This window comes from Simochromis diagramma, unplaced genomic scaffold (assembly GCF_900408965.1).
Source record: "Simochromis diagramma unplaced genomic scaffold, fSimDia1.1 OVJJ01000293.1, whole genome shotgun sequence".
In the NCBI taxonomy this organism is placed as follows: Eukaryota; Metazoa; Chordata; class Actinopteri; order Cichliformes; family Cichlidae; genus Simochromis; species Simochromis diagramma.
Window position 1 is genome coordinate 8,552,995 of NW_024386801.1, and position 25,202 is coordinate 8,578,196.

The 25,202-nt window shown below is 44.0% G+C and overlaps 2 protein-coding genes and 1 long non-coding RNA gene across 3 annotated transcripts in view; 1 reads left to right on the plus strand and 2 right to left on the minus strand.

Annotated features, from left to right (window-relative positions):
* si:ch1073-390k14.1 (deoxyribodipyrimidine photo-lyase) lies at positions 1-6,524 on the minus strand. Its single transcript, XM_040025572.1, has 9 exons — positions 5,973-6,524; positions 3,893-4,460; positions 3,449-3,760; positions 3,170-3,342; positions 2,987-3,071; positions 2,676-2,908; positions 2,343-2,537; positions 2,003-2,228; positions 1-1,879 (listed from the first exon to the last, which is right to left on the minus strand). The coding sequence occupies exons 1-9, from the start codon at positions 6,216-6,218 to the stop codon at positions 1,335-1,337; spliced, it is 2,583 nt and encodes an 860-aa protein (XP_039881506.1). The 5' UTR covers positions 6,219-6,524; the 3' UTR covers positions 1-1,334.
* LOC120729742 overlaps positions 5,359-25,202 on the plus strand; it is a 23,436-nt gene continuing 3,592 nt past the window's right edge. The window contains exons 1-2 of the long non-coding RNA XR_005694988.1: positions 5,359-5,652; positions 5,995-6,207. This is a non-coding gene — a long non-coding RNA (uncharacterized LOC120729742). The remainder of the gene's footprint in view (positions 5,653-5,994; positions 6,208-25,202) is intronic.
* The window catches only part of LOC120729734 (zinc finger homeobox protein 4-like), a 17,332-nt gene continuing 7,239 nt past the window's right edge, over positions 15,110-25,202 (minus strand). The window contains exons 8-11 of the mRNA XM_040025570.1: positions 23,903-24,065; positions 19,066-23,789; positions 18,312-18,977; positions 15,110-18,200 (exon numbers count right to left, since the gene is read on the minus strand). Coding sequence (XP_039881504.1) covers positions 18,084-18,200; positions 18,312-18,977; positions 19,066-23,789; positions 23,903-24,065 — 5,670 coding nt within the window. The 3' untranslated portion in view covers positions 15,110-18,083. The remainder of the gene's footprint in view (positions 18,201-18,311; positions 18,978-19,065; positions 23,790-23,902; positions 24,066-25,202) is intronic.

Here is a 25,202-nt window from a genome sequence, read left to right on the forward strand (position 1 = left end):
ATAAAGGCACAATGAGGAAGGTTTCTGCCAGACAAATACATCAGATTAAGAGAGCAGCTGCTAAAAGGCCATTACAAAGCAGCAAACACGTATTTGAAGCTGCTGGTGCCTCTGGAGCCCTGCGAACATCAAGGTGTAGGATCTTCCAGAGACTTGCAGTTGTGCATAAACCTATTCAGCCACCCCTAACCAATGCTCGCAAGCAGAAACGGCTGCAGTGGGCCCAGAACTACATGAAGACTAATTTTCAAACAGTCTTGTTCACTGATGAGTGCAGCGCAACCCTGGATGGTCCAGATGGATGCAGTGGTGGATGGTTGGTGGACGGCCACCATGTCCCAACAAGGCTGCGTCGTCAGCAAGGAGGTGGTGGAGTCATGTTTTAAGCCGGAATCACAGGGAGAGAGCCGGTCGTCCCCTTTAGGGTCCCTGAAGGTGTGAAAATGACTTCTGCAAAGTATGTGGAGTTTCTGACTGACCACTTTCTTCCATGGTAGAAAGAGAAGAACAAAACCATTTTCATGCAAGACAATGCACCATCTCATGCTACAAGGAATACCTCTGCATCATTGGCTGCTATTGGCATAAAAGGAGAGGAACTCGTGGTGTGGTCCCCATTCTTCCCTGACTTCAATCCTATTGAGAACCTTTGGAGCATCCTCAAACAAAAAATATGAGGGTGGGAGGCAGTTCACCTCCAAACAGCAGCTCTGGGAGGCTATTCTGACATCCTGCAAACCATTCAAGTAGAAACTGTTCCATGGATGCAAGAATTGTAAAACTGCTATCAAATAAGGGGTCCTATGTTAATATGTAACTTGACCTGTTAAGATGTTTTTGATTGAAATCGCTTTTGATGTTAGTGAAATTGATCTACTAATGCTGCAAATTCAACAAATAACCATTTTCAATTCTTTACAATCTATAAAATCTTTTGAAAGTCTGTGTGCGTAATAATTTGGAACAGTGCATTTTAAGTTTTTTTTATTTTTGAAAAACATACTGTTTTCATTGGGAGTTTTGTTCAGTAACATTTGAATTATACTCTATTGGTCGATGACTCGAAAATTATGCCGACTGTCATTTGAATCGACTATGTAGGAAAAACAGAAAAATATCATTTGCATAATAATTTGGAACGCAGTGTATGCTGCCATTATTAAACACAGTACCTGAGGTCAAACTGAATATAAACTTTTGAGAGCATTTTCCAGCCCCCTTGCAATCTACTTTGTTTCCACAAATATTTTCCACATCGGCATCATTTTTACACTCAATAAATTTGTCATATGTTTACATTCTGTGGCAAATCACTAAAAAGTTTGTAGTCTTGGTCACTTTAGAGAAGTGACTGCCCCACCGGGTACTATAGAGAACCTGTCCTTGGCTGTGGGAGTTCGTCTGGCCCTGCCTCGAGGTGAAGGAGACGGTGGGAGCCCCTCCATTCTCCGATAATCGCTGTTGAGCCTCTCCTTTCTTTGGACTGCCTCATGCATTACACTGGCAGTGAAGTCTCTCTTATTAAGGAAAGCAATGGTCTCGTCCCTCTTTCGGCTCACGTATCCTTTTAAAACTGCGTTGTAGGGGTTTGATGTTGCATCAGCATCCGGATCTTCATGCTGGTGTTTGAATTCCATGCGAGTGATGACAGGCAACAGGAACTGCTTTCCTTGTGTCACCACAGCCCCATCCTTGTGTGATAAACCCAAAGCCTCAGAGACCAGGCGTGGGGGCAAAGGCACCAAATCGCAGCCTGAGCGTTTGTCCACATACTGTTCAAACTCCCTGCGCACCAAAGCTACATCCTGCAGAGACTGATTCCTTCGCTCCTCGAGATCTGTAATTATTCGCTCGGGATACGACTGGCCAAACACCACACCTAAACCGTGAGGACAGCATCGATGTAATAAATTGATATATTAACTGTTAAAACTAAACTATGCAAAGCATGATTCCATACATTTATCTTATTTAAAAAGTGAATTACAATAAAATGTCTCACCTGCACGCCGCAGCATGGATGCAGGACATTTCCAGGGTTTGTGAATAAGCTCGTCAGGCAACTCTGCAAGTTCAGGACACCATTTCCTAACATAGGTACCGTAGGGGTCACAGGTCATTGCTGCGTCAACAGGGTGCATGACAAAGTTCCAGTGATCCAGGCCACACATGCCCCCATTCTGCCACATCATTGCATCTATGGCAACATCTGCATCCACCAGGGTGTCCTAAAAATGGGTTGGATACAGTCAGGAAGTTAAGTAGTACTTGTGAATATTTGTCAGGCATTTGGTGCAATATCTTTGTGAGTGCATTAGTCCCAGTGTGCACACGCATCTCACCTGGAACCAGCGATAGCCTTCTTGCCAAGGCAGATAAAGATATGCTATGAGAAAAGATGCCACTACATGTCTCATGTAGTTGTTCATCCAGCCTGTCTGCCACAGCTGCCTCATGGCTGCATCGACCAGAGGGTAGCCTGTTCGTCCTCGCTGCCATGCCTTGAGGTGGCCCCGATCACTGCTCCACCGCAAAGCCTGCCAGTGGATGCAAAATTATCCGTAATGTGGTTTAGGCCTTTATTACAAATTAATAAATTGACGTGGCAACAAAAAAATGTTTACAATTTTATGGTATGGTTAATATTCACTTTGTAGTCTATAACTAATTTCCACCTTGTATGGAGGTCTGATGGATTCCCATGGGAGGTCAGGAAACAGCGTGAGCTGCCAGTAAGCCAAATCTCTCCACGCCAATTTGCGTTGGAACTTTAGGGGTCGACAACGTGCTCCTTTGGCATCCCACATTAACCAGCGTGGACTGAGCTGACCAAAATGAAGATAGGGCGACAAGCAGCTGGTGTTTGGAGCATCTGCCCTGCCTGACTCTTTTTCATATCTATACACACCTAGAAATAGAAATAAATATATGGTGTTGTTCATTGCCAAGTCTGTTAAGATAACCAACTGAACAATAGGTGTCTCACCATCATGAAGAAAGGCCTCTAGACGGGCTTGCGCTCCTCCTTCACTAAAATCCCAGGTCTTTCTAATATTCACTGCCCAGTCAACCTGAATGCCGAAGAGAAAACAAAGAAAACATTGACAGATGCGTGATTTAAATTATTTTTTAAGTTGTTTTGTTTTGCCTTAGAGCTTTGGTTTCTAACCGTTGTGCCATCCTTCCTGCGGGGCATGCGTGCCAAGCCTAGTTCATCCAAACAGACCCCCTTTGGCCAGTGGGCAGGTGTAGGGAGAGATACCGGGGGGTCCAGGGGAACTCCTACTGCGGTCCCTGGGTTCTGTCTACGGCAGCTCATGAAGTGAGAGACTGAACCTATTCCTACATCATAAAAAAACAATAAAAGTTCATCAGAATAGCCATATTGTAATTTAGGTATACATTATCAGCAAACCCAGTATGCACATAGAAATATGCTTTGACTAACCTCGAAGGCCAACACCCTCCGTGGTGACAGAATAAGGGTCTCTGAGACAATAAGAGTGGAACATCCTGCATTCAACACCTTGTTTCTGCAGAGCTGATACTACCAGATCATCTCTCTCCTTCAGCCAGGGCTCATACAAGGCATTAGCCAGCACTGTTCTTGCCCCAGTCTCTTTAATCAGCTCCTTAAGTGCCTTCAGAGAAGATTCAGTACTTGTCATCTCCCCATTTGCCTTGAGGACGACAAGACGGCTGCCGATGTGCTCCAAAGATGAACAAAAACACAACAATGCCTGATGCAACCAATATTTACCTATTTAAAAAAGGGAAGATACATTCAGACAATTAGAATACAGAGCCTTACAAACAAGGATTTTGTCAAGAACTATTATGAAGACATGAGACAAAGTATTGCTATAACCACTGATTCCTTGATCAAACTTACAAGCTCCTCCCATAGCCACTGTAATGCCCGTTCCCTCCTCTTCTTTGGGGCTCCAGATGAAGACAGGTATGACAGGTGCACCCACTTCTAGTGACGCCACGAGAGCAGGATTGTCACACAGCCGCAAATCCCTCCTGAACCACAGTAACACTGGTGGTGGTGCTGATGGAGAGCGGGGTAAACCTACAAGGTGCTGGCCAGTACATTTTCGCCTCTGCCGCCTATTCTTAGAGCGTTTTGGTTTCTGTGATTGATCCACATCTCCCTCCTGTTCTGAGACACACACAGTCTGACCTGTCCCGAGTGTCTGCTTATTAGGATACGTACTTATTTGAAACTCCATCTCTCTGGCTGTCTGCGGTGGACTCTCTCTGTTCCAGGATCCAGTTTGATTGGTGCAGTTGCTTCCTTCAGGCTTTAATATAGAATTCAGCTGAAGAGATCCTCTCTGATTTTGAGCATCTCCAGACTGCAATGGTTGGGATTCTTGGCTGGGAGACTGCAGAGGGTGACCTTTCATATCCAGTAGAGAGAGAGCCAAAGCAAGTTCCAGCTCGTCATCTTCAGTCTAAAATTTAAGCAGGACAACCCACTGTTATTACTTTTAAAACAATTCTTTAGTAGTTTAAAAAGACGAATGTGTACACTATGCCCTAAATGACAAGACATTAGCTTTTATCAAAAACTACCACAGGTGTTTCAATTATTTAAATGTATTATCTCTTTAATTAGATGGGTGTGTACAGGCACGGCTTGGTTTACACTCATCAAGTACTTCATAAGGGACACATGCAAACCTGTCATTCTTCCTTGCAGACACCTTATTGTAACCCAAATTCTCCCCATCACCGGTTCAGTCTTGTCACTCAGGCTTCATTCAAGCCCCCATCTTCATCTCCAACACCGCCCTCTAGATTCCAGGGGGTCCTGCCCTAATCCCTATCAGCACTGGGATTAAATCCTGCGCTGATGGGCAGCATCACATGCATCTCTCAGGTCCTGTGTCAGGTCTTGTTTTTGATTTTTTTTCTCCTATTTCTTCTGGACATGACTTTCAGATACTGTTCATCTGCTTTAGATAGTTCTTTAGACCTGCCACTTCTTTTGTCCTCCACTTGTCCACTTTCCTCAAATTGTTTAGGGAAAGTGGAAAATGCCAAGGAAATCACAATTTCCATTTTCTAAATTACTTTTAGACATTTTTAGAAAAAATCCCTACAAATCCCTACAAATACAAAGAAAACTGAAATGGGAAAAAATTGGGAGACATCATCTCGATGTAGGGAAGCATAGAGCTGCCACCCAGGCAAAATAAAAATAGAGATATATCACATTATAACGTGAAAACTTTATTGTTCTTACAATATACTTTTCATGTTTGTTCAATATACTATCACGTCATTACAATATACTTAATATCACGTTATAACAAAAAACTTTTTATATTCTACGAACGTAATAATTATGTATATTGTAATGACGTGATATTATGTTGTTCAAACGTGAAAAGTATATTGTACTAAAATGATAGTATATTGTGAGAACAATAAAGTTTTCACGTTATGATGTGATATATCTCTATTTTTCTTTTGCCTGGGTGGCAGCTCTACGCTTCCGTAGTTCTCGGGAAAATATCACCAATTAACGCAGATCCCGGTGCTCCGCATTCACAAAAGGGGGAAACTTTAGCCTTGACAGTGGTTTGCAGTTTCGGTGAAGAGCTGCTCCTGTACCGCCATTAGGAAATCATTAATACTTATGTATGTTTTCTTTCATTTATTTACGTATTTATTTATTTTTAGGTTAAGCTAGGCTAGTAGGTAAAATGAAAAAGTGACAAAAACTTGTAAGTTGGTCCGTTTGTGCTAAGATTATCACAACTAGCTACCTAAAGTTACGTGTATCATCAAATGCTTGAGTTAATCTCTAAAAACGCCAGTCGTTTAATTAAGTCCTGTTACTTCCTTATTGTGTTTTGTTCGTGTCATTTTTTGTATGTATTTTATTTTTGCTGACTTAAGCCTAGGTTTTACAAGTCCTCCAACCTGAATGTACTTCTATTGCTGAAACATTTACTGACCTTGGTGAAATATTCCTGGTAGATGGAGGTGAGACTGGTGTGCAGGAGTCTGTCACCCGTGGACAGAGGCTCGATGAGGGACAGAAACTGTGAGCGGGTCTCTACTTGCCCCAGGATGGACACACACATGGCGAAGAAACCCTCGGGATCCTCTCGACCCTCCAGTACTTCCCCTAACCACCATTTCACTGTGGCTTGGGCATCAGCTCCTGAAGGAGGCATCTTCGAGTAAAAGGTGACTGACATTTTAGTTTGTTAAAAAGATTAAAGCCTAAGCTCTATATTCACGATCATCTCAACCTCCTGAACTACCGGTTACCAAACAACAGCTGATTTTCAGTTACACAAGCCATGTGTCAAATGTTTTGTAACCTGGGGTAAATTGTAATGAGTAAAAAGCACCAGTAGGGGGTGTACAAATCTAATATAAATGAGCTATGCAGGAGGCTAGTAAAGCCCATGGGTGTTAGGCTGTTTTTTTCTTTTCTTTTCACAGCGTGTGAGTAACAGATGGGATTCCTTGTTTACATTTCATTAACTTGGCATTATGGCAGAGCAATATAGACCTAATAAATGCTATATGAACGCCTGTTTTTGACATAGATTTGAGTCGATCTCTGTGTTTCATCTTCCTGTCCACAGCACAATCATTTCTCTGCCAAATCTATACCTGTCAACGAAAATGTTTCATTCCCAGGGTCGCCACAAGCAAAATCCAATCAAATAGAGATCCTTGGTTCAATTTGAAGTGATGTTAAAATGCTGGAGGGGGGGGGACATCTTCCTTTGGATAATCACTCTATAATTTTTACATAGCCTTCATCTTGACAGGAATGTGGCCTTTTTCAAGTGCAGCCTGTGATGTGACTGAAAAACAAAGCCAGGAGACAGGAGACGGTGTACCCAGCAGTGATTTTTTTTTTTTTTTAATCACAGTCTGTATTCAGACTGTTGAAGGGTTGCTAAGTAATTGATTTTTTTTAATGAGACCATGAATAAGCTTTTGAAAGTACGCAGCAGGGGACAATGATTTGTGACACTTGTGGAGCAAACTTTAAAATGCTTTGTATAGTTGATAAGCTCCACTTGTGATACTATTACAGGAATTACTCAGAAGTCTTATTTTACTTATATAAAAAAAAATTCTCAAGTGTTCGTCTAAAATGCGACTCAAGGCTTCGCAAACAAGGACATACGATCTGAGTTATTCAAAACTATTATGTGAAAAGTAGTGGGAGTGTAAGAAGGGAATATGGTGTTGAGTGCTGTGGTATGTGAATAGAGCAAGACCGAAAGAGAGGGAGCGGGAGAAAGAGATTGAGAGAGAGAGAGAATCAATAGTGTTTAGACAGAGAAGTGGAGTCTAAGTGTGTGATCAATAGAGAGCAGAGAGGAGAGATTAGCTGCTTTTCTCTTTCAAACTAACACTGACAAATTGGTGAATTGGTGTATCGGCCCTTGGGCTAAACGGATTGACCTGCTGTTTCCATGTTCTACCGTGTACTGTCAATAAAGATCTGTGTTCATTGTGGCTCTCAATGAAGAGAGTGAATGAAGCACCAAAAGAGAGAAAAAGGGGAAAAGGAAGGAAGGGAAATAGAGAAGCAAAAGCAAAAGCAAAAGTGCAGTCCAGGTGCCCACGTAGAGCTGATACTTGCGAAATGTCCACACCTCTGTCTCATTAACACACGCGTGTACTCATATGTGCATCCTCGTGCACATTGTTATAAAACCATAATAACGTCTCCAGGAAAATTAATGGAAAGACAGATTAAAAACTAAGTGAGGAGAAACGGGCCACTAGTGTAGCTATTTGCAACTCATAAATCATTCTGACACACCCACGCGCATGTAGACACTTGCATAGACTCACACACGCACATACACACAAGCACACACACGTACTGTAATTAACCACAGGCTATTTACTCTCTCCTGCTGTAAATTAGACATGCAGACACAGTTATTACATTAGGGGGATCTGCCATGCAGAATGCTAACAGGGGGGGGAGGAGGAGGGGAGACTCGTGCACATAACAACAACTGGTTCATACAAACATAAACATGCACGTACGCACACACACACACATGCATGCGTGTACACAAGAAAGAGGGTTTAGAAGAATCATAGACTGACGGGAGTGAAAATGAAGCTGCAGCACAGAGAATAGGGGCCCCCAGCTCTTTGTTCCCTGCTGCATTTCATTATCTGAAACGCCAGCCAACACACGACACACACACACACACGCAACGCACCTCCCCCTTCCCTAAAGCTGTCTGCCTTCACTCCATGCATACAGCACAAAAAGAGGGGAATATAGAGATACTGCGTCAGTGCCATTCACTGGCATCTGTACTTGGTCATGGCAAGCGTGTCTGCATGGTCATCCTTCGCAAATCAACTCATCCACACACTGCCCTGAGTTGACCACTTCCATTTAAACCTGTGATCACAGAAAACACAGTCCCATAAATTCTATTTCAAGCAGAACAATGGGAGATGAAGTCTTGATTAAAGCAAGTATTGATACTCTGTCTCAGGCAGCTTGTCTCCATTTAGTTCATCTGAAGTTTTTCTTATTTTTTTTTCTGGCAGTCCTTCAGTTTGTGTGTGTGTGTCCTCTGGTTCCCTCTGCCTCCCTCACCCTTCTCTGTCCCTCTGTTTTCCCACGGTGATCGATAGCTCATTACAATCATTGACTGCAGCTCATCAGCACCTTTTAAGGTCTGGAGACACAGAAAAGGTGTATGTGCTTGTAAGGGTGCATGTTTTCTGATGTGAGCTTATTGACAAATAGAAAATAACCATTCAAATGTCAAACATAACCTTTGTTTTGTTCAAAATGAATTTTTCTGTCTTACAGCCAGTGCTGCGGGTGTCTAGTTTGTCACTTTGTCGCTTTATGGTCCATGGTCTTGGGGAACATCTTATTATGCAACTCACGTGGGTACCATGGTTTGTTGCTATGGTGATTGCCAAGGGAGCCAGAGTATTATAGGTGTTTATCCTAGACAGGAGCAAGGCTACTCTCCGTCTATCAGGACACGCTTCAATTTGCCACACAGTTTGGACCACACATTAAGATCAACACAGTCACAGAGGGACAAAGGGAAAACAGAGAATACAACACAATCAGGTCCGGATGCGATTTAGTGGATAGATTATTCAGTATTCATATTCCTGGAAGAAAGACCTTGTTCAAACACTCAGTTGTTGGTTTAATGCGTCACTGCAGGGTTTGTTTTTGGAGAGGACAGGATGTGAGCCAAAAGAAGCAAACAGAGAAAAAAGACTGTTAGAGAGTACAAACCATGGTTAAAGGCAAGGAGAAAAGTGTAGACATAAAAAAAGGCAAAATAAAGGAGACAATAGATAGACCTCGAGAAGTCCCCCAAGGATTCAGTCACAGGATGTGGTCTAAGAAAAGCAGTAAATTGGTAAAGAGTGTGAACTTTTAAGGAAAAGGGGATAAAAATAGAGAGTATAATAAAGGGCTGAATAGACAACAAGTCTCTCAGCCCATGCATAAATTACACACACCATTTACATATTCATTATGTTTTGTGTTCTAATGAGAGTATTTGCTTAATAGCATCACCACCACCACTGCCAGCTTTTGTTTGACTCAAGAGAATTAAAAGAGTGGGAGAAAAAAAAAAGAAAAACAAGGGAGCAAGGGTCATCTTGGCAAAGTGGGTTAGGTCAATGGTATACAATCAATTTTACTGATGATCATATCAATCATATTGCTGTATTGTTCATGTGTGAACGAGCACAACCTACTCAAGGCTCTAGGAGATGTGAAGTGAAACACACATAATGGGGGGTTGGTTAAAGTTAATTAAAACAGCACAAGCTCTCTACAAACTCGGGGCTCTCTTCGTCCTTCTCCTCTTGTCTCAGTGGAATAAGTGAGTGCTGCTGTAATTACCTACAGGGCAGCCACTGAGAGCATTTCTTCAGGTGCCAAAAAAAGTCTTTCAAATGACAGCAAAGATTTGCAGAGTGACTTTAAGGAATGAAAAGTTTGTATGTCTGAAGTAATCTTGCGCATAACTAGAGGTCCAACACATAAAGTGTTCCATACAATGTGAAGCGGTTTGGGGTTTTTTTTTTGTTAGAAAATAAATGAATGAAATAAGGGGAAAAGAGAGGGATGGAAATGAAGAGACAGGGGGAAGGGCAACGGAGGGATGAGCTACAAATGAGAGCGATGGCGGTGGCAGGTTGGCACAGTGCCATCCAGTCAGGACTTGAGCAGGGGCGGGCATGGGCATGGGAAAAGGGGCGAGGAGGAGAATAAGAATGAAAGAGGAAGAGAAACAGACCTCCATACTGCTACCATGGTGGCACCTTGGCACAGGCATAATGGGGCGTAACGAACAAGAGACTGGGCAGAGAAAGGGAAGATGGGAAAAATATCAGAGGATAGCGGAGCATAGAAGTAAGTGAGATGCCAGCAGGCAGAGGAGGACTCGGATATCGATAAACGACAGAATCATAGGATGTTGAGGAGAAAGATGGACAATACTTTAAATTTGTAAATGCACGATAGGTCGCAGAATGGGAAACAGCGTTGGAATTATTGTAACCGTTATTCAATTTTTCTTCCTTTCTATGCCAGCTGCAGCGTGCCACCCAACGGGCAGCATGCCAGTTTGTACATGTGGCATGCCCGAAGCATTCGAAGCGAATGGCGGAAAACTGTCATAGTCAGAGACGAGGACTCACCTCCGAGGATTTGCTACTAATCACCATTTGTTTGTTTGGACAAAGCCAAGAAGAGGTGCCCGGGCAACGGTTGCCAGCGATTTAGTGATGGCATCTTTTCAGGGGAGGCAAGGGCACAGGGAGAAAGATGGCACCCTGCCAAAGCAACATAATGCACACATTAGTAAACAGAAACCTCCGTACGGTGAGCAAAACATTTCGGATGCCTTGAACGTTTTTGGCGGTGGCATCCCCTCAAGGGAAAGACTGGAAACAGAGATGGCACCATGCCAAACACAAACTGCGAGGCGTTCGCGGGCACGATCAATAGATACACTAAAATGTACTAAATGCCACGGCAAAAGAAGTAGCAAAAGAACTACAAGTAGAACTACAAATGTAGCCGTGGTGGGAGTTTGGGAGAAAAACTATTTCCGTGATGCCAACTCTGCTCAGTGCCAGCTGCTGCACTGAAAGGATGCTGCTGCCCATCACAAAAATCTAAGAGGAGGGATCATACCATTCCAGTATGGGCAGAAAGACTATGTGGAAAGAGAGGAATAATGAGCAAAATGAATAACGGATGCAGAAGGAGGAAAATGGGGGATTTTGTGCTTAACGAAGAACAGTGGGAGTGGGTGGACAAGGATGATGAAGAGCCTCTTTCCTGCACTTGCACACCTGGGATCTTCTTAAAGGGATATCCCCTCAGACTGCTGTGTGTGTTTAAAGGGAGGGATGTGTTGGCATCATCTCCAGGGTGTCAAGCTGTGTTTCTCTATTGCCAGTCAGGGAGGGTTCTGCAGTCATCAGAGGCGGGCAACTGTCTGGGCATCTCATCTGCAGCTAATTAACAGCCACACACTAATTCTAACAGCCGATCATAATTAGCGATTTAATCACTCGTCAACGCTCTTCTCCCCCCCAAATTGTGCCTCCTATTTGGACACGTGCGGATAAGCTAAGGAACGCCGGATTCCTCCCTCACTACCTCCCCCTCCCTCGTCCTTCCTTCCTTCATCCTTGGCTCCAGACTCCAGTGGGATCTTAATTAAGCCTGGGCTTCATTATGCAAATGGAGTACAATAAACGACAGCAGAGGTGGAGTTGGATACAGACTAAAACGGAACGGTGGGAGGGGAGCACTGAAAGTGGAAAATGAAGAGATGTGGAAGGTTACTAAAAATCGTCTATGTAATGTTACTACAGTAATTGTAAAGTTGTTGTAACTTGTATGTCTGCAGTGGGCTCACTACCACATGAGACGTGAGAACCAGTGAAACCAGCTCTCTGATTCGCCATCTCTGCTGGCATTGGGAAAACTTCTCTGAAATAACAGCGGATATGCAAAATGTCACTTCTCACAAAGGAAATTTCAAGGAATGGTGAAGGAAAGGGAATATTGACAATGAACCCTGTTAATATCACCAGTTGGCTGTTGTCGTGGATACAAAGGAAGATGGTAGAGATAGGGAGAGAGAAAATAGGGAGACAGAAACACTGAGAGTGGCAGCAGCATGGCAGCTAATGTCATCTCAGTTTAATCATCGCATGGGATCATGGGGTTCATGAAAATTCATTTGCATATCATTAAATGGAGAGAGGTTATTTGGTGCGGCTAGCCAAAATGGGATTGGATGAAGGAAGGGGGGGGAAAAAAAAGGAAAATGTAGGGGCTCGTTATTAAACTGCAATGTTTTATAGTCCGCCAGCCGATTCATTTAATTTGGGCTTAATTAAAATGTGTCAGACTCAATAAATCATTCCAACAGGGATACTATCAGTGTTTCAGTCTGAAAAAAAGACTAATCACTGGATATGCGGTCGGACATTTTCCAATAACATTTTGAGTGCTTTAGTCTAATGTGAGCTTGACCAATCGACTTCCATTTCTGATTTATCTGAGTGGTGTGCATCGAAACAGCCTGTAACTTCTGTGTACAGTGTGAGCACAGGGCTATTTCTGACAGGTGGTGATGCCACCCTGTGTTAGTCAATAAGGGGGCAGCCTGCACTGTCTTTTTGACCTCTGCGATGTGTATGTATGTGCTTGGTTGTGTGCATTTCTCATTTACATAAGTGATGTAATTAGACCACCCTTTCTCATGCAGATCAGTTTGACAACATGGCAATCACTTTAACAGACATGCAGGCGCACACTCAGAAATACACACACTGTCCTGTGGGGTGGGGGTGGTCACGGCAGCAAGCGTGACCACCCCCATATCATGGGGAGTCTGTTGTCTGTGAGCAAAAAGTGTAAAGATTAACATAATCCAGCTAATAAGTGTGAGTAATATTCACAGAGTGACGCGTGGCATAGACACTGTCCTGCTGATGCGTATTTGTATCTCATTATAGATGTAAAGTACTGTGGTCGCCAGTGAGGCGGGAGGGGGAGTGGTGACGGTGAGCGGGGGGCCTTCATGAAGTGTGGGCCTGAATAAAGAGACACAGAAGAACAACAATAAACTGCACTACTTGGGGGGGAAAAGTTACTCTATCCTTCCTTTGAAAAAGTTATTGATGTAATATAAAGACAAATTACACGGGGTACCTCATAACCAGGATGCTGGAGATTGCTAAAGGAAGTTTTTCCAATGTCTGCACAAAATTGGAAAGACAAACCTACTGATTTTGTATCTGTTTGTTTACAGTACTGAGAGGCACACTGAGTCGGGTTTTTGCTGCAGAATATAGGAATTATAAATAGAGTGTATTTGCGCTTGCAGGCTAGCTCTGCCACATGATTGATTAGGATGGTGTGACGACCATTAAAAAGTCATTTAAAAGATGGATAGGGACCACATTTCCAAATAAAAACCACTTTATACCTGATGAAGTGCTGAACAAACTCTCCTTCAAAGACATTTACTGATTACTCTCTGGGTATGAGTGAGTGTAATGTGGGAAGCTCCCATGAACTCAGTGTAGCCTCTGCATCAGCTGTAGAGGACTCCAAAGCACTCGTCTCGACACAGTCAGGAAAAGGGTGGTAAAGGCTGTAGTTAAAAATTCCAGTTAAAAGAAAAAAAAAACACAACCTCTGACATCTTTTTAATATCTTGGATTTAAAGCAATATATTAATTTGGACTGAGGTGTAATCTGTGTGCACAGGCGTGCGCACACATGCACACACTGACTGAAATCTGATAGCGCAGCGTCGCTTCAGCTCAAGCCTTATCCTAAGAAACAGAGGTGCGTCTGAATGTGCGAATATATTTCAGCTCTGTCTCTTTAACTCGGGGCTCCACCACAGCAGCATGCTTTGGGATTCATGCATAAACATGAGCTGGCCTTTCAGCTCTCTCCTCACATAACCAATCTAAATCTAAATGAGCCCCCACTACAGATACACCAGCAGGCAATGACATTACTCCCCAGCCCCAGCCCAACCCCCTACTCTACCCTACTACCCCCAGTGACACATATACACCAGCAGGCAATAATTTCACGCTATCCCTCAAAGCCCCCCCACCTCCACCTACTCTCCACACGCATACACTCACTCGAACCCCCTTTTTTTGCCGCAACCCCACCAGCTGCACAGTACTCATTTGATTAAGAGGGGGAGGACAGGGAGAAGGAGAAATGGTGGGGGATCACTTTATCAGGATGACTTTCTAAGATGGCTATCATGAGCTACGAAGCTATCTCAAGCCCTTTTCTGTGGTTACCTTCCTATTGTTCTCGCCATGTATCTGCTTGTCTCCGCCCCGCAAACCCAATCAGAACAACCCCGAGTTTCACGGTTACATCTTCCGTTGCCGCATTTCTGTGTAACAGTGAAATGAAGGGCTTGCCGCGAGAGAACAAGAAGCAGATACAGGTTTGTGCTCGACTTGTGCGCGTGTCTGATCGAACACTACATTCCCATGTTCATTGAAGTTTTTCCCCCCTCTCCAGCAAGTTGTCTCATCAACCACTGGGAAGTTTTACATAAGAAATGAGCAAATAATAAAATCTTCTCTACCAACCTAAGCTGTGGTCTTTGAAATGTTGCATATGAAAATTTGTGTGTCCTAAATGTGCTGTAGTGTGCAATTTTCCTCCCCTCTCTCCCAGAGTCGTAAAACACATTATCATCATCAGCAGCAGCAGCAGGAGCAGCAATGTAATTCATCCGAGGTCGTTAATATTCATCATATCATTTAGTCACAAAGGAAACTCATCTGGCTGAATGTCACAGATGTAATTAATGAAGTGACCCCAGAGGTCATGGCTCCATTCACCAAACGCCTTCCACACTCGGCCGTGTTACGCACACACGGTTGCGCATCAAAAGCCTCCCAAGCCAGACGCACACCGCCGCCGAACATACACCCTGGAATATGAAACACGCATGTAACAAGCAGACACCCTCGCATACCACAACATTCACAAAATGGCTTCTCTCGGCTACACCAAAGGGATGAGACCAGAGCGTGCACCAAAGCAGACTTTATTTAGCTCAGTGGAGTACGGGGAGGGAAAGGAAGAGAAACACACACCAGCACAACTGGGGTAGGGAGAGTATAGAGACACACTAAACCACTGGAGCAGGACATAAGGACAGGTGCACATCACAGGTATCTTTTTGGTCATCACTATGGCAACAACATATCCAGAAAAAAAAAATGAAAAGAACTGTTTTACCTACAGTAAGGATAACAGAGTCTCTTCACCATAGAGTACTCCAATATGTACATCTTACAGTCACTAAGATCAAGAGAATACGAGAGAAATTAAATCTGAAATAATCAGTATATTTTAAAAAAAAAACTGCCTTTGTGGTATTTGGAATGCACATTTCTGTACAGAAGAAAGCTCATTGGTATTGTCGTAAACATTGGTTAGTTAAGAACGAAACATGACAGAGTTAGTCAGTCCACATCCTTTGGAAAGTCGGCTGTGATGTCAGTCTGAGTTTAGCAAAGCTGTTTAAGCTGGACGAACGGACAAGAGACATTGCAACACAGAAAGACATCAACCAGTAGAGGGTTTGGGGCTGAACTCCTTCAAAGAACTGCAGTATCTCCTTAAGCATTGAGAAGTAAATGCCCCCGGAGGGTTTCTCTCAGACTGGAAGCTTTAACAAAAAAAATAGAAAAGAAAAAAAAAAAAATTCTGATATTACGAAAGCCATTTCTGTTTTCTGAGAAAGGGTAATTATTATGATACTGTAAAAAAAACTTGATGGAATTGAGCCCCACATATCCAATTGTTTCTGAACAGAATAAAAGAGGAGCAGTTTATCAACAGCATCACAGGTATCATTACAGTTTGTAGTCATTAAAGCCTAGTGGTAAAGCGATCAGAGCATGCATCTTTCTACAGTATCGTTAGAAACTACAGTACATTAGCAGCAAACTGGACATCCTTAAGGGCTGAAGTTCAACACTATGGTATAAAAGAAAAATAAACTGCAACATTTCTCAAGAGAAGTAAAACTCTTCAACCGCTATATTACAGACTGCCATGGCTCTAGTTTGGGGTTTTGGTTACAGTCTCCAGTGTGCTTATGAGAGGCAGAAAACAGTAGCTTAGATACAGGGACTCCTTCCTTCTTTAAAAACAGCAATACATCGTCAAGTAAACAGTAGCGCTTATTTTTTTGTAGGTCATATGGTTAAAGTATTATCACGTCTTTGGATTTTTGTCTTAAAGCATTAATTATTGTTTAGCTATTATTGTTATATTATCATTATTACAGATAGAATAAGGACTGGTTGCAAATGAACAGAGGAAGAAAGGTAGTGAGAAAAAGCGGAAAGTGGGTAGGTGGGGAGGGAGAAAAGGAGGGAAAATAAATTAAGTGTACAAAAATAACATCAATAACATCCGAAGTTTTTTCTCAGCTTTGCGCAGTAGCTCTCTTTCTGTAAGTGGAAAAGAGAGCCATGTCTCAAACATCCAATGAAGTCTCGAGTCAACCATACAAAAGCTAAATACTGTACATTTACCCCTCACGCTATTAAACACTTTAGTTTCAATAAGGTTCTTTTTTTTGTAACAATCTATTACTCAGAGGTGAAAAGCTCAGATCTTTGAAATACAGAGATGTTTTTTTTTCTTTTTTTTTTTAAAGATATCCTTTAATACTTAGTCCATGGTTAAACCGTGTCTCTTCTGTTTTAAAAACAGAAAAGTCCAGTATTAAGATCACATTTGAAGCAGAGCCATGTTGAGCTGTTGACCTGAGCATAGAAAGCTTTACATTAATCACATAACATTGGTAAGCCATTGGTATATTCAAATAGAACGGAAAGGCAGTAAGTCACCTCGCCTGAACATATCAAAGCTGTCATAATCTTTTCATAATCATGACACTATTATATCGAAGCAAGACAGTTTATCTCAATCCATAAGATTTATATTAAGAAACTATGACTAAACACACACAACGTAAATTCGAGTTTGGTTAAAGTTTTCATATACAGTTTAATGGTTGAGTGCTATAAAAAAATAGTTTGTCCCTTTTGGGACAAACTGGCCTTTACTTTCTGTGCTATTTGGGCTGTTATCCACTAAAGGAACATAGAAGGAGTACATGTACAACAGAAGACTCATCATTGGCTTTTGGAGGGTGAAGCTGCATTCTAGCACCGGGTCAGTCTATTGGTACTCGGCTTACCTATGCCAGCTGCAGATCTCACCCCTTCACCGTACAGACGTCAGCTCTGCAGTTTGTTATTGAAAACAAACGTGTTCAAACGAAATCCACAGACATGTAAAATTTTGGTTATGAGCTTTGGAATCTGAGTCAGTCTTTACAAAAGCTCTATGCTAATATCCCTGTGTATTTCAAGGATACAATTCAGTTTTTTTTTTTTCCTCTTCTTTTTCTTCTTCCACTTCTAACCGTTTTTTCTTCAAGTTTATTTTTTGGAGCTCTCTATTTACACTAAAATCTCTTTGACATTTTTTTGTTCCAGCCTCGTACAGACTGGCACTACATGCTACACAGCTAGTCATCTAGCACTGGTCTGGTGGAGGGCCCACTGTGAGTCTGTCGTGCAGACTGAGAGGTAGACTGCAGGTCTAGCTGGGCAGTGAGGTCACATACTTTGAGAATGCTCTTTGGCCTCTGTGGCATCTGGTTGGTTTTTATCAAGGTGGAGTTTGGTTGTAGTAAGGTGTCTGACTGAATAAGGAGAGAAGCTCTTTTTAGAAAGAACAGACTTGGGCAAGAGTTGAAGGAAAAAATGAAGACTGGAAAGCTGTGGTTGACAGGACGTGGTTTGTGCTCTCTCCTACTTTTGGCTGAGAGAGTTTGTCTTTGGGCCACTGCAACTCGGCTTCTTTGGGGCGTTCGTGTTAGAGGGATGGCAGCAACTGGACATGGTGTTTGTTTGGAGTAAGATGGCAACTGCAGGAGGGGTTTTGGTGCGAACGTAGTTGAAGGAAGCAGTCCGCCTCTCTAAGCTCTGTCTCTCTCCCCTGTTCCCGCCGAGAGCTCAGCATTCTCCCTCTCAGCAGAGTCAGAGCTCAGGCTCCTGGCCCTCTTCTCCTTAGCTCTGGCATTTTGGAACCAAACCTTCAAAGAATATTTAAACAAAACAAATGTCAACAATCATCAAATATCATTTTAAAGATTTTTCCTCTTTTTTTTTCTTTTTTTTTATCTTAAATACTTAAAAACAATTACCTGCACCACACGGTGAGGCAGACCCAGTTCCTGGCCCAGTGTCTCACACTCTTGTCGGTTGGGTGTGCGATGGCTTCTGTAAAAGTCTTTCAGCTGGAGTAACTGGAAGTGGCTCATCTGTGTCCTTTGGCGCTGCTGTTGTTGATGGTGCTGCTGCTGCAAAGTTTGTGTCTCACCCCAGTCTGAGCTTGGACCCACAGATCCTTCAGGACTAAGAGACCCTTGGTCCGCCATACTGGAACCCTCCTCACACGGGTATTCCTCATCATCTTCCTCATAGTCATCATCCTCCTCGGGGTTGTTTAGATGAGTGGTTGAAGGCAAAGTAGTTAGGGGTAACTTCATACTTGACTCTCGGTTGCTGATGACATGGCCGTGGTTTGGGATTGGGCTGGAGGATATCGATGGACCTGGTCTGTCCATGACAGACATAGCCATCCCAGACTGCCCACTGGATCCATTGCTCATTGTTAAGTTGAAGCCTGCTCTTTCAGCCTCTGCCCAGTGGCGTGACCTCATGTGTGCATCTAGAGCACTTTTCACCTTGAAGAGAGCCCTGCAGAATGGGCATCGCAAGTGATTCAAACCCAAGCTGAAACTGGATCCTGGCCCCATTGACCGGAACTGCCCTTTTCTCTCTCTCGCTCTGGTATTCTGAAACCAAACCTGTGAAAGGAATGAAGACATGTGCTTTAAAATTCAGCTGAACCAACACCACAAAATTATCATCTCTGTCTTCTCATCTATTCAGTACCTGAACCACTCGTCTCGTGAGACCAACATCGCGTGCAATGCTTTCGAGGACTCCTCTGGTGGGGTTAGAATCCAAGCTGTAGCGCTGATACAACACTTCAAGTTGTTCTGGAGTGATGGTGGTTCTCTGACGTTTATCTCTTCTGTGCTCCTCCTCGACCTCTCTGCTGCCCCTTTGGCCCTCAAAACCGGTCTCTGATATATGCGCTGTACCCTGCTTTATGGTTGTCAGGGGATTTGTAAGTGTGTTACTAGAGTGATCAGAGAGTGTGTTCTTCATTTGTATGTTGTTTAAGTGCGAAAGCATGGGAAGTGTGGGATTTGAGTGTATCTGGGAAAGCATTTGGCTCGCCATTAAGGGATGGTTGGGGTGAAGCATCATATAAGGCATGGTTCGGTCTGTGAAGCTGGAGTGGAGGAGTTGCACCTGGGATTGAGCTGCTAGGAGGTGTCTGGTCTGATGTTCCTGCCACAGCTGGAATGATGGCAAGGATGCTGGACAAAGATTGCACTGGAATTGAGCCTGGGTTTGGAGCTGGGTTTGCTGATGGGTTTCAGTGGATGGGCAAGCTGCAGTATCAGTGTGACTTGTTTCAGACTCTAGAGCAGAAGGGAGGCTGGGTGATGTCTCAGGAGCCTTTTCAACAGCTTGATCTGAAGGAGGGTTGTGTGTATTCACATGGTCTGGATGAGATGTAGTGTGTACTGTTTTCTGTAAAGAGGAAGTAGCAAGAGGCTGGGATCTTTCTAGAGTACCTTCTGTTGGCAATTTGGTCTCAGGTTGTAGAGAAAACCCTGTTTTCATGGCTGGAATAGTTTCTTTAAGCTGGATTTCTGCATCTGAAATTCTTTTTTCAGTATTATCAGGAGCTGCGTTTATGTTAGTTCGAGGTGAACTTATTTTATCTTCTTGCTTCTTTTGAGCAGGTGTCGGTTCACCTTTGGCTACAGGATGCTCACTTTCTGTGCAGTGAGTAGAAGAATCAAGGGCAGGTGAGTCAGGTTGGGTGTAATACTCATACGTCAGATCCATGGAGTTTTCATTCTGAGAGTCACCTTGTCCTTCATCCTCACAGCTATTATCCTGATTATTATCATCATTCTGATAGCAGCCATTTCGCTGCTTGTGTATGTTGTCAAGCTTCACCTCTAATCCATCATCAGTTCCTCGGTCTTGATTTTTGCGGGCTCTCTGCCTGGCATTTTGGAACCACACAACAATGACCCTGTTAGGGAGAGATAACAGAGCAGACAACCTGTCATATTCTTCCTCTCTGGGGTAGGGAGTGGCCTCAAACACCCCCTGCAGGGTTTCCAGCTGCTGCTCCGTAAAGCGGGTTCGTGAAGAGCGTCGGCCCCTATGGTGTTCTCCTCTATGCAGGTCTGTTGTCTGAGGCTGTGGGGAAGCGTTGTGTGGGAACCCAGGGGACAGTGAACATGGGGAAAGCGCCAGAGACTGGTTTTGTGCTATATCCTCTCTGGAGTCCTCCAGGGCTGTGGTTGGGGGATTATTAAAATTATAAGGAGAATCCTTGTCTCGCTGGCGCTCTTTAAATAAGGTGTTGCGGAACCAGTGTTTGATGACTTTGTGAGGCAGACCGGACGAAGCAGACATCTTGTTGATCTCTTCATCATTAGGGAGACTGTTAATATTGAAGTGTTTCTTTAGAACAGCTAGTTGTTCTTCAGAGATGCGTGTTCGGGTTCTCTTCCCCTGCTGCTGTTCAGGTATTGTTGGGCTGACTTGACTTTGCTGTCCTGCTTGGATAGGGCTGGGTTGGGATGGTTGGCCAAGCAATGCAGGATTGAGCTGTGGAGGCTGACCTAACAAAGCTGGGCTCAGCTGTGACTGCTGAGCTAACAAAGCTGGGCTAAGCTGTGGTTGTTGCCCCAGCAGTGCAGGGTTAAGCTGAGACTGGTAGAGTTTTGCCAGCTCAGGGTTTACACTCGAGTCTAACCAAGGCTGGGGCTGAAGAGCCACAGACTGCATCATAACAGGAGGGAGGAGCGGTAGCTCCATGGGAAAAGGAATTGGTGGTAGAGGAAGCTTTGGTAGGGGTAGTGGTGGTATAGAAAGTTGAGGCAAGGAAAGAGGGAGCATAGGTATTTTGGGTAAGGGAAGAGGTAAAGGGGGAGTGTTCTGGGAAATAGGGGCAGCAGGTGTGGTTGAGATCTGGATGGGTGTCTCGTGCTGTGAAAAATCTAGAGGTTGACCAGGAGAAGCAGGAGAAGCTGAAGGGGCAGTTACTGTTAGGTCTGAAGCTGTAGAATCTGCTTTATTCATGGGTTCTGAACCTGGTGAAGATTCAAGGGTTTTAACTTGAGCCTTCATTGGTTCTGGTGCTTGTTCTGATTCTGAGCATGCAGCTGAAGCAGGAGCTGGAGCTGGAGGTGGAACTGAATCCTCTTCAGATTTAGGTTGTGTAAGTGGGTACATCTGGTCATACTGAAGCCTGTATTCTCTGGAAAACCTCTCCAGGACAGCAGTGGGGAACAGCATTCTGTGAATATACTCCTGGTGGCTTTTTAAAATCAATGCATCTGAAAAGAACTTGCCACAGTCTCTACACTTCTTCCCTCTTTCACAGCATTTCTTCTCTTTATTAGTCGATTCTTTGCCTCTGTTCTCACTTTTCTCTTCTGTCAACCTTTCTATGTTTCCATTGCCTTCCACTCCTTTATCACAGCGCTCAATCTTTCCAGCCTGTAGTTTACAAAATAGATCTCTTTCCTCTTCTGAGCATACTTCGATCTTGTTTATATCAGAAAACTCTTGCTTATCTGGTATTTTTTGAGTGGCTGTCTGCTGCTGGTGCTTGTGTCTACTCTGTATATACTGCAGTGCTAACTCATAGCCATAACTCTGCAGAAGGGCTCTGAGAGGCTCCCCATTCACAGCAGCATAGGGCACTCTGGGAGGAGGACACTGCAATCCAAGAAGATGAAATGAGGAGGAAACGGCTTCCTCCTCCCGACTCTCATTTTTAACAACAGGAGCATGCATTTCTCGTTTTTCTTCCTCAAAACTAGAATTGCTGTTTTCTTTTTCTGTCTGGTTAGTAGGGGGGTCACTGCAGACTGCATCAACCTTTGCTTCACACTGTGAAAGATCCTTTGGTTGGCTATTAACTGAACTTGAACTTTGTTTCTGGGTTTGTTTCTCATCTGTTTGAGTCTCCCTTTTAGCCTCTGTCTTAACCTGCTCTTTCAGGATAGAGCTGGCAGATATCAAGTGGCTACATTCTGGGCTACTAACAATGAACTCTGGGTTGAGCTTCATTTCTCCAGACATGTAAAAGGGCAGAAGAAGTTGCTGCTGAAGAGAAAGCAAATTGTCTGGGGTCAGGGAGAAGTGTTGTTTAAGGAGATTCTCTGGCCCTAAGGGAAGGTGCTGCATAACTTGAGACTGGAGTAAAGCTGTGTGCTGCTGTAACTGAGCTTGGACCTGTGCCTGGGCTATCTGCTGCTGTTGTATTAGCATTAGCTGGTTTCTTGAAGCTAGAAGATCTGACACTCGCTTTTTAGCCTGCGGGCTCTCTGTTGGGTTGGACAGGATCGGCTGGGCGTCAGCTACTAAGCCAGAACCAGCTAATGAAGAATTTGACGAGCTCATGCCATCTGGCCTCTTGGTGAAAGGCAAACTCTTCAGTGTTTCTTCTCTAGTGGTAGCGGCCTGAGTAGCTGTAGTGGGGACAGACTGTGGAACAGCTACAGTAGATGCAGGCGTCTGTGATGTGGGATTCTGAGCGGCACGCGCTCTAGTCTGATGAAGGACTGATCGAAGGTGTATATCCAGTGTGGAACTCTGGCTATAGCCCACTCCACACAATCGGCAGCGGTATGGTCTAGGATCTGGGCCGCGGGGAGCCTCTGGAGCAGCAACACTAGTGCCAGTTTCCTGCAGGGCTCGTCTGGCCCGGTGGAGATGGGACACGGAGTTATAATGGACCAGAAGGATCGTTTTCTGAGTAAAAGATTCAGAACATGTGGTGCACTTATAGGGCCTGGATGGATCCAGATAACGGTCCATTGTGGGGTTAGAGCTCTTTTTGACAAGAGAGCTGGAACCAAGTTCTGATAAGATCTCCTCATGTGGCCCTTTCTCTGGCTCAGTTAAATCCTCCTCACCTCCATCCACTTCAGAAACCATGCCTTTCTCCTTAGTTTTAACATCTTTTTGTTCATCTTTTCCCTCCATGCTTATTGCTCCTTCATCTATGTCTTCATCCTCTCCCTCTCCTGCTTCTTGACCCACTTGGGGTGATAAACTAAAATCTTGTTGAGCTGAATTCTTGTTATTCTCCGTGTATTGCACAGTATGAGGTGGCCATAGCGTATTCTGTCCCTGTGTGCTGTCCAGCTGTGAGTGCGTGTTCTGCATGTGTCTCTGCAAGGCCTCCTGACTGCGGCATTGTCTAGAACAGAGGGGGCACTCTGTCGCCGCCCTCATGGCATGGTACTGCCAATGCAGCTGGAGCTTCTCCTGAGTGGGGAACGCCAAGCTGCACCTGCTGCAACGGAACCGGTAACCATGACGATCAGAAAGGGGAGGGGGGTCACCGGGTGGTGAGGTGGGAGGCGAGGATGGGGGGATCTGAGTCGGGGATTGGGGAGCCAATCTGCCATTGGAAGGGTGAGTGGTGTTGTCTTCTAGGGGTGGGGTGAGAAGAGCTGTGACATCTTTGGGTGCGGCTACGTCTCCCTCAGTGCTCTCCACTGAAATGCCTATAAAATGTACAGATATAATGGCTGTGAGCAGGGCAAATAAAAGTAGCATGGTGTGCTATTGTTGCTTCTTTAATTAGTAAACTGGTATCAGTTTGGCACTTTACACCAACCTTTGTTTTTCTGAGAATTGGTTGAAGCGCAGGAATCTGCAGCATGGGAGCTATTTACATTGCTATTCTTGGTGGTTTTATTTTTCTGAATATCATCTGTGAGAGAATCTGCCTGTAGTTCTGTCTCCAGCTGAGGCTGCGGTTGTTCCATGGGTGTTGCGACCTGGAAGAAAGAAAATGTAATGGGCTGTCAGTTTTGGTCTTTTTTTTTTTTTTTTTTCCTTTGTTAAATTTATTCTCACTAAGGTTTGTTTCACCAATTCGGAATAAAAGAAAGCTGGGGTATTCCCAGTGTTTTCCTAATCCTACATTATGAATAAAACATGCTTAATTGTAGAGGATAATAGCAAGCAAATCTCAAGATGTATAAACACAGAGTGCCTGCACTCCCCTTACTGATATCATAAAACATTAAAGTGTATCGTTACATCTTGCACCTGCCTGCACAGCAGTCTAAGCAGCAAGGCACATCAATTTCTTAATAAGTATACATGGTTGAGATATGTGGGTCTGCCCTTCAGTTCATGCGACGCCCTCCAACATGCCCCAAGGGTTTAATAAAACTTTACTGAGCTGAATAATGAATTTATTTAAAATCATTCTTCATATAGAAAACCTCCGTCCCCACAGCTTCAAGCAATAAGAGCAAATACTATATCTACCCGAACAGCTAGCCACCCAAAGGAAAGGACAGACAGCTAAAGATGAGATTTACATGACAAGAGTTTTCTCTGCATAACAGCTTCATAAGAGCAAAAGGGAAGAACAACTGCACACACACACACATGCACGCGCGCACACACACACACACACACACTGCAGAGAAAACTGAAGGTCAGGCTTAATCTAGAGAGCGTAATTGGAAAGCAAGGTACATAATGGCCATCATCACCTCAGTCTGAATTAATGAACCTCAATTACTATCAGAGAGAGTGAGGGGGGGGGGGGGGGGGGGGGGAAGGAAGGAGGGAGGACTAGGGGGAGACTAAGGGGTGTAGGATATGAAAAAGAGCGAGCAGGGAGAGGGAGGGAGGAAGTATGGGGCAATGAACAAAAAAAAAACTGCTTTGGAGAAAGACAGTGAGTGAGGGAGGGGTAACGCATAAGAAATTGAGAGAGAGCTTGGGAGAGACAGAAAGGGAGGGGCAACGCCAGAAATTGCAGAATAGGAATGATAGGAGTAGCTGGAGGGGGGAGGGAGGGAGGGCAGCAGAGGGGAAAAAGGGTGAAAAGCAGTCAGTGAAGTGGAGGGAAGAGAGCAAGAGACAAAGGCCACTTAGCATACAGGCCAAGGAGATGG

Bases quoted from the DNA above. Each gene is read 5' to 3' on its own strand.
- si:ch1073-390k14.1 (XM_040025572.1), bottom strand. From the start codon at position 6,218: ATGTCAGTCACCTTTTACTCGAAGATGCCTCCTTCAGGAGCTGATGCC. The intron at 3,072-3,169 runs GTTAGAAACCAA...TTCGGCATTCAG, and splicing joins GCAGGAAGGATGGCACAACG to GTTGACTGGGCAGTGAATAT. The intron at 2,538-2,675 runs GTGGAAATTAGT...ATCCACTGGCAG, and splicing joins CCATCAGACCTCCATACAAG to GCTTTGCGGTGGAGCAGTGA.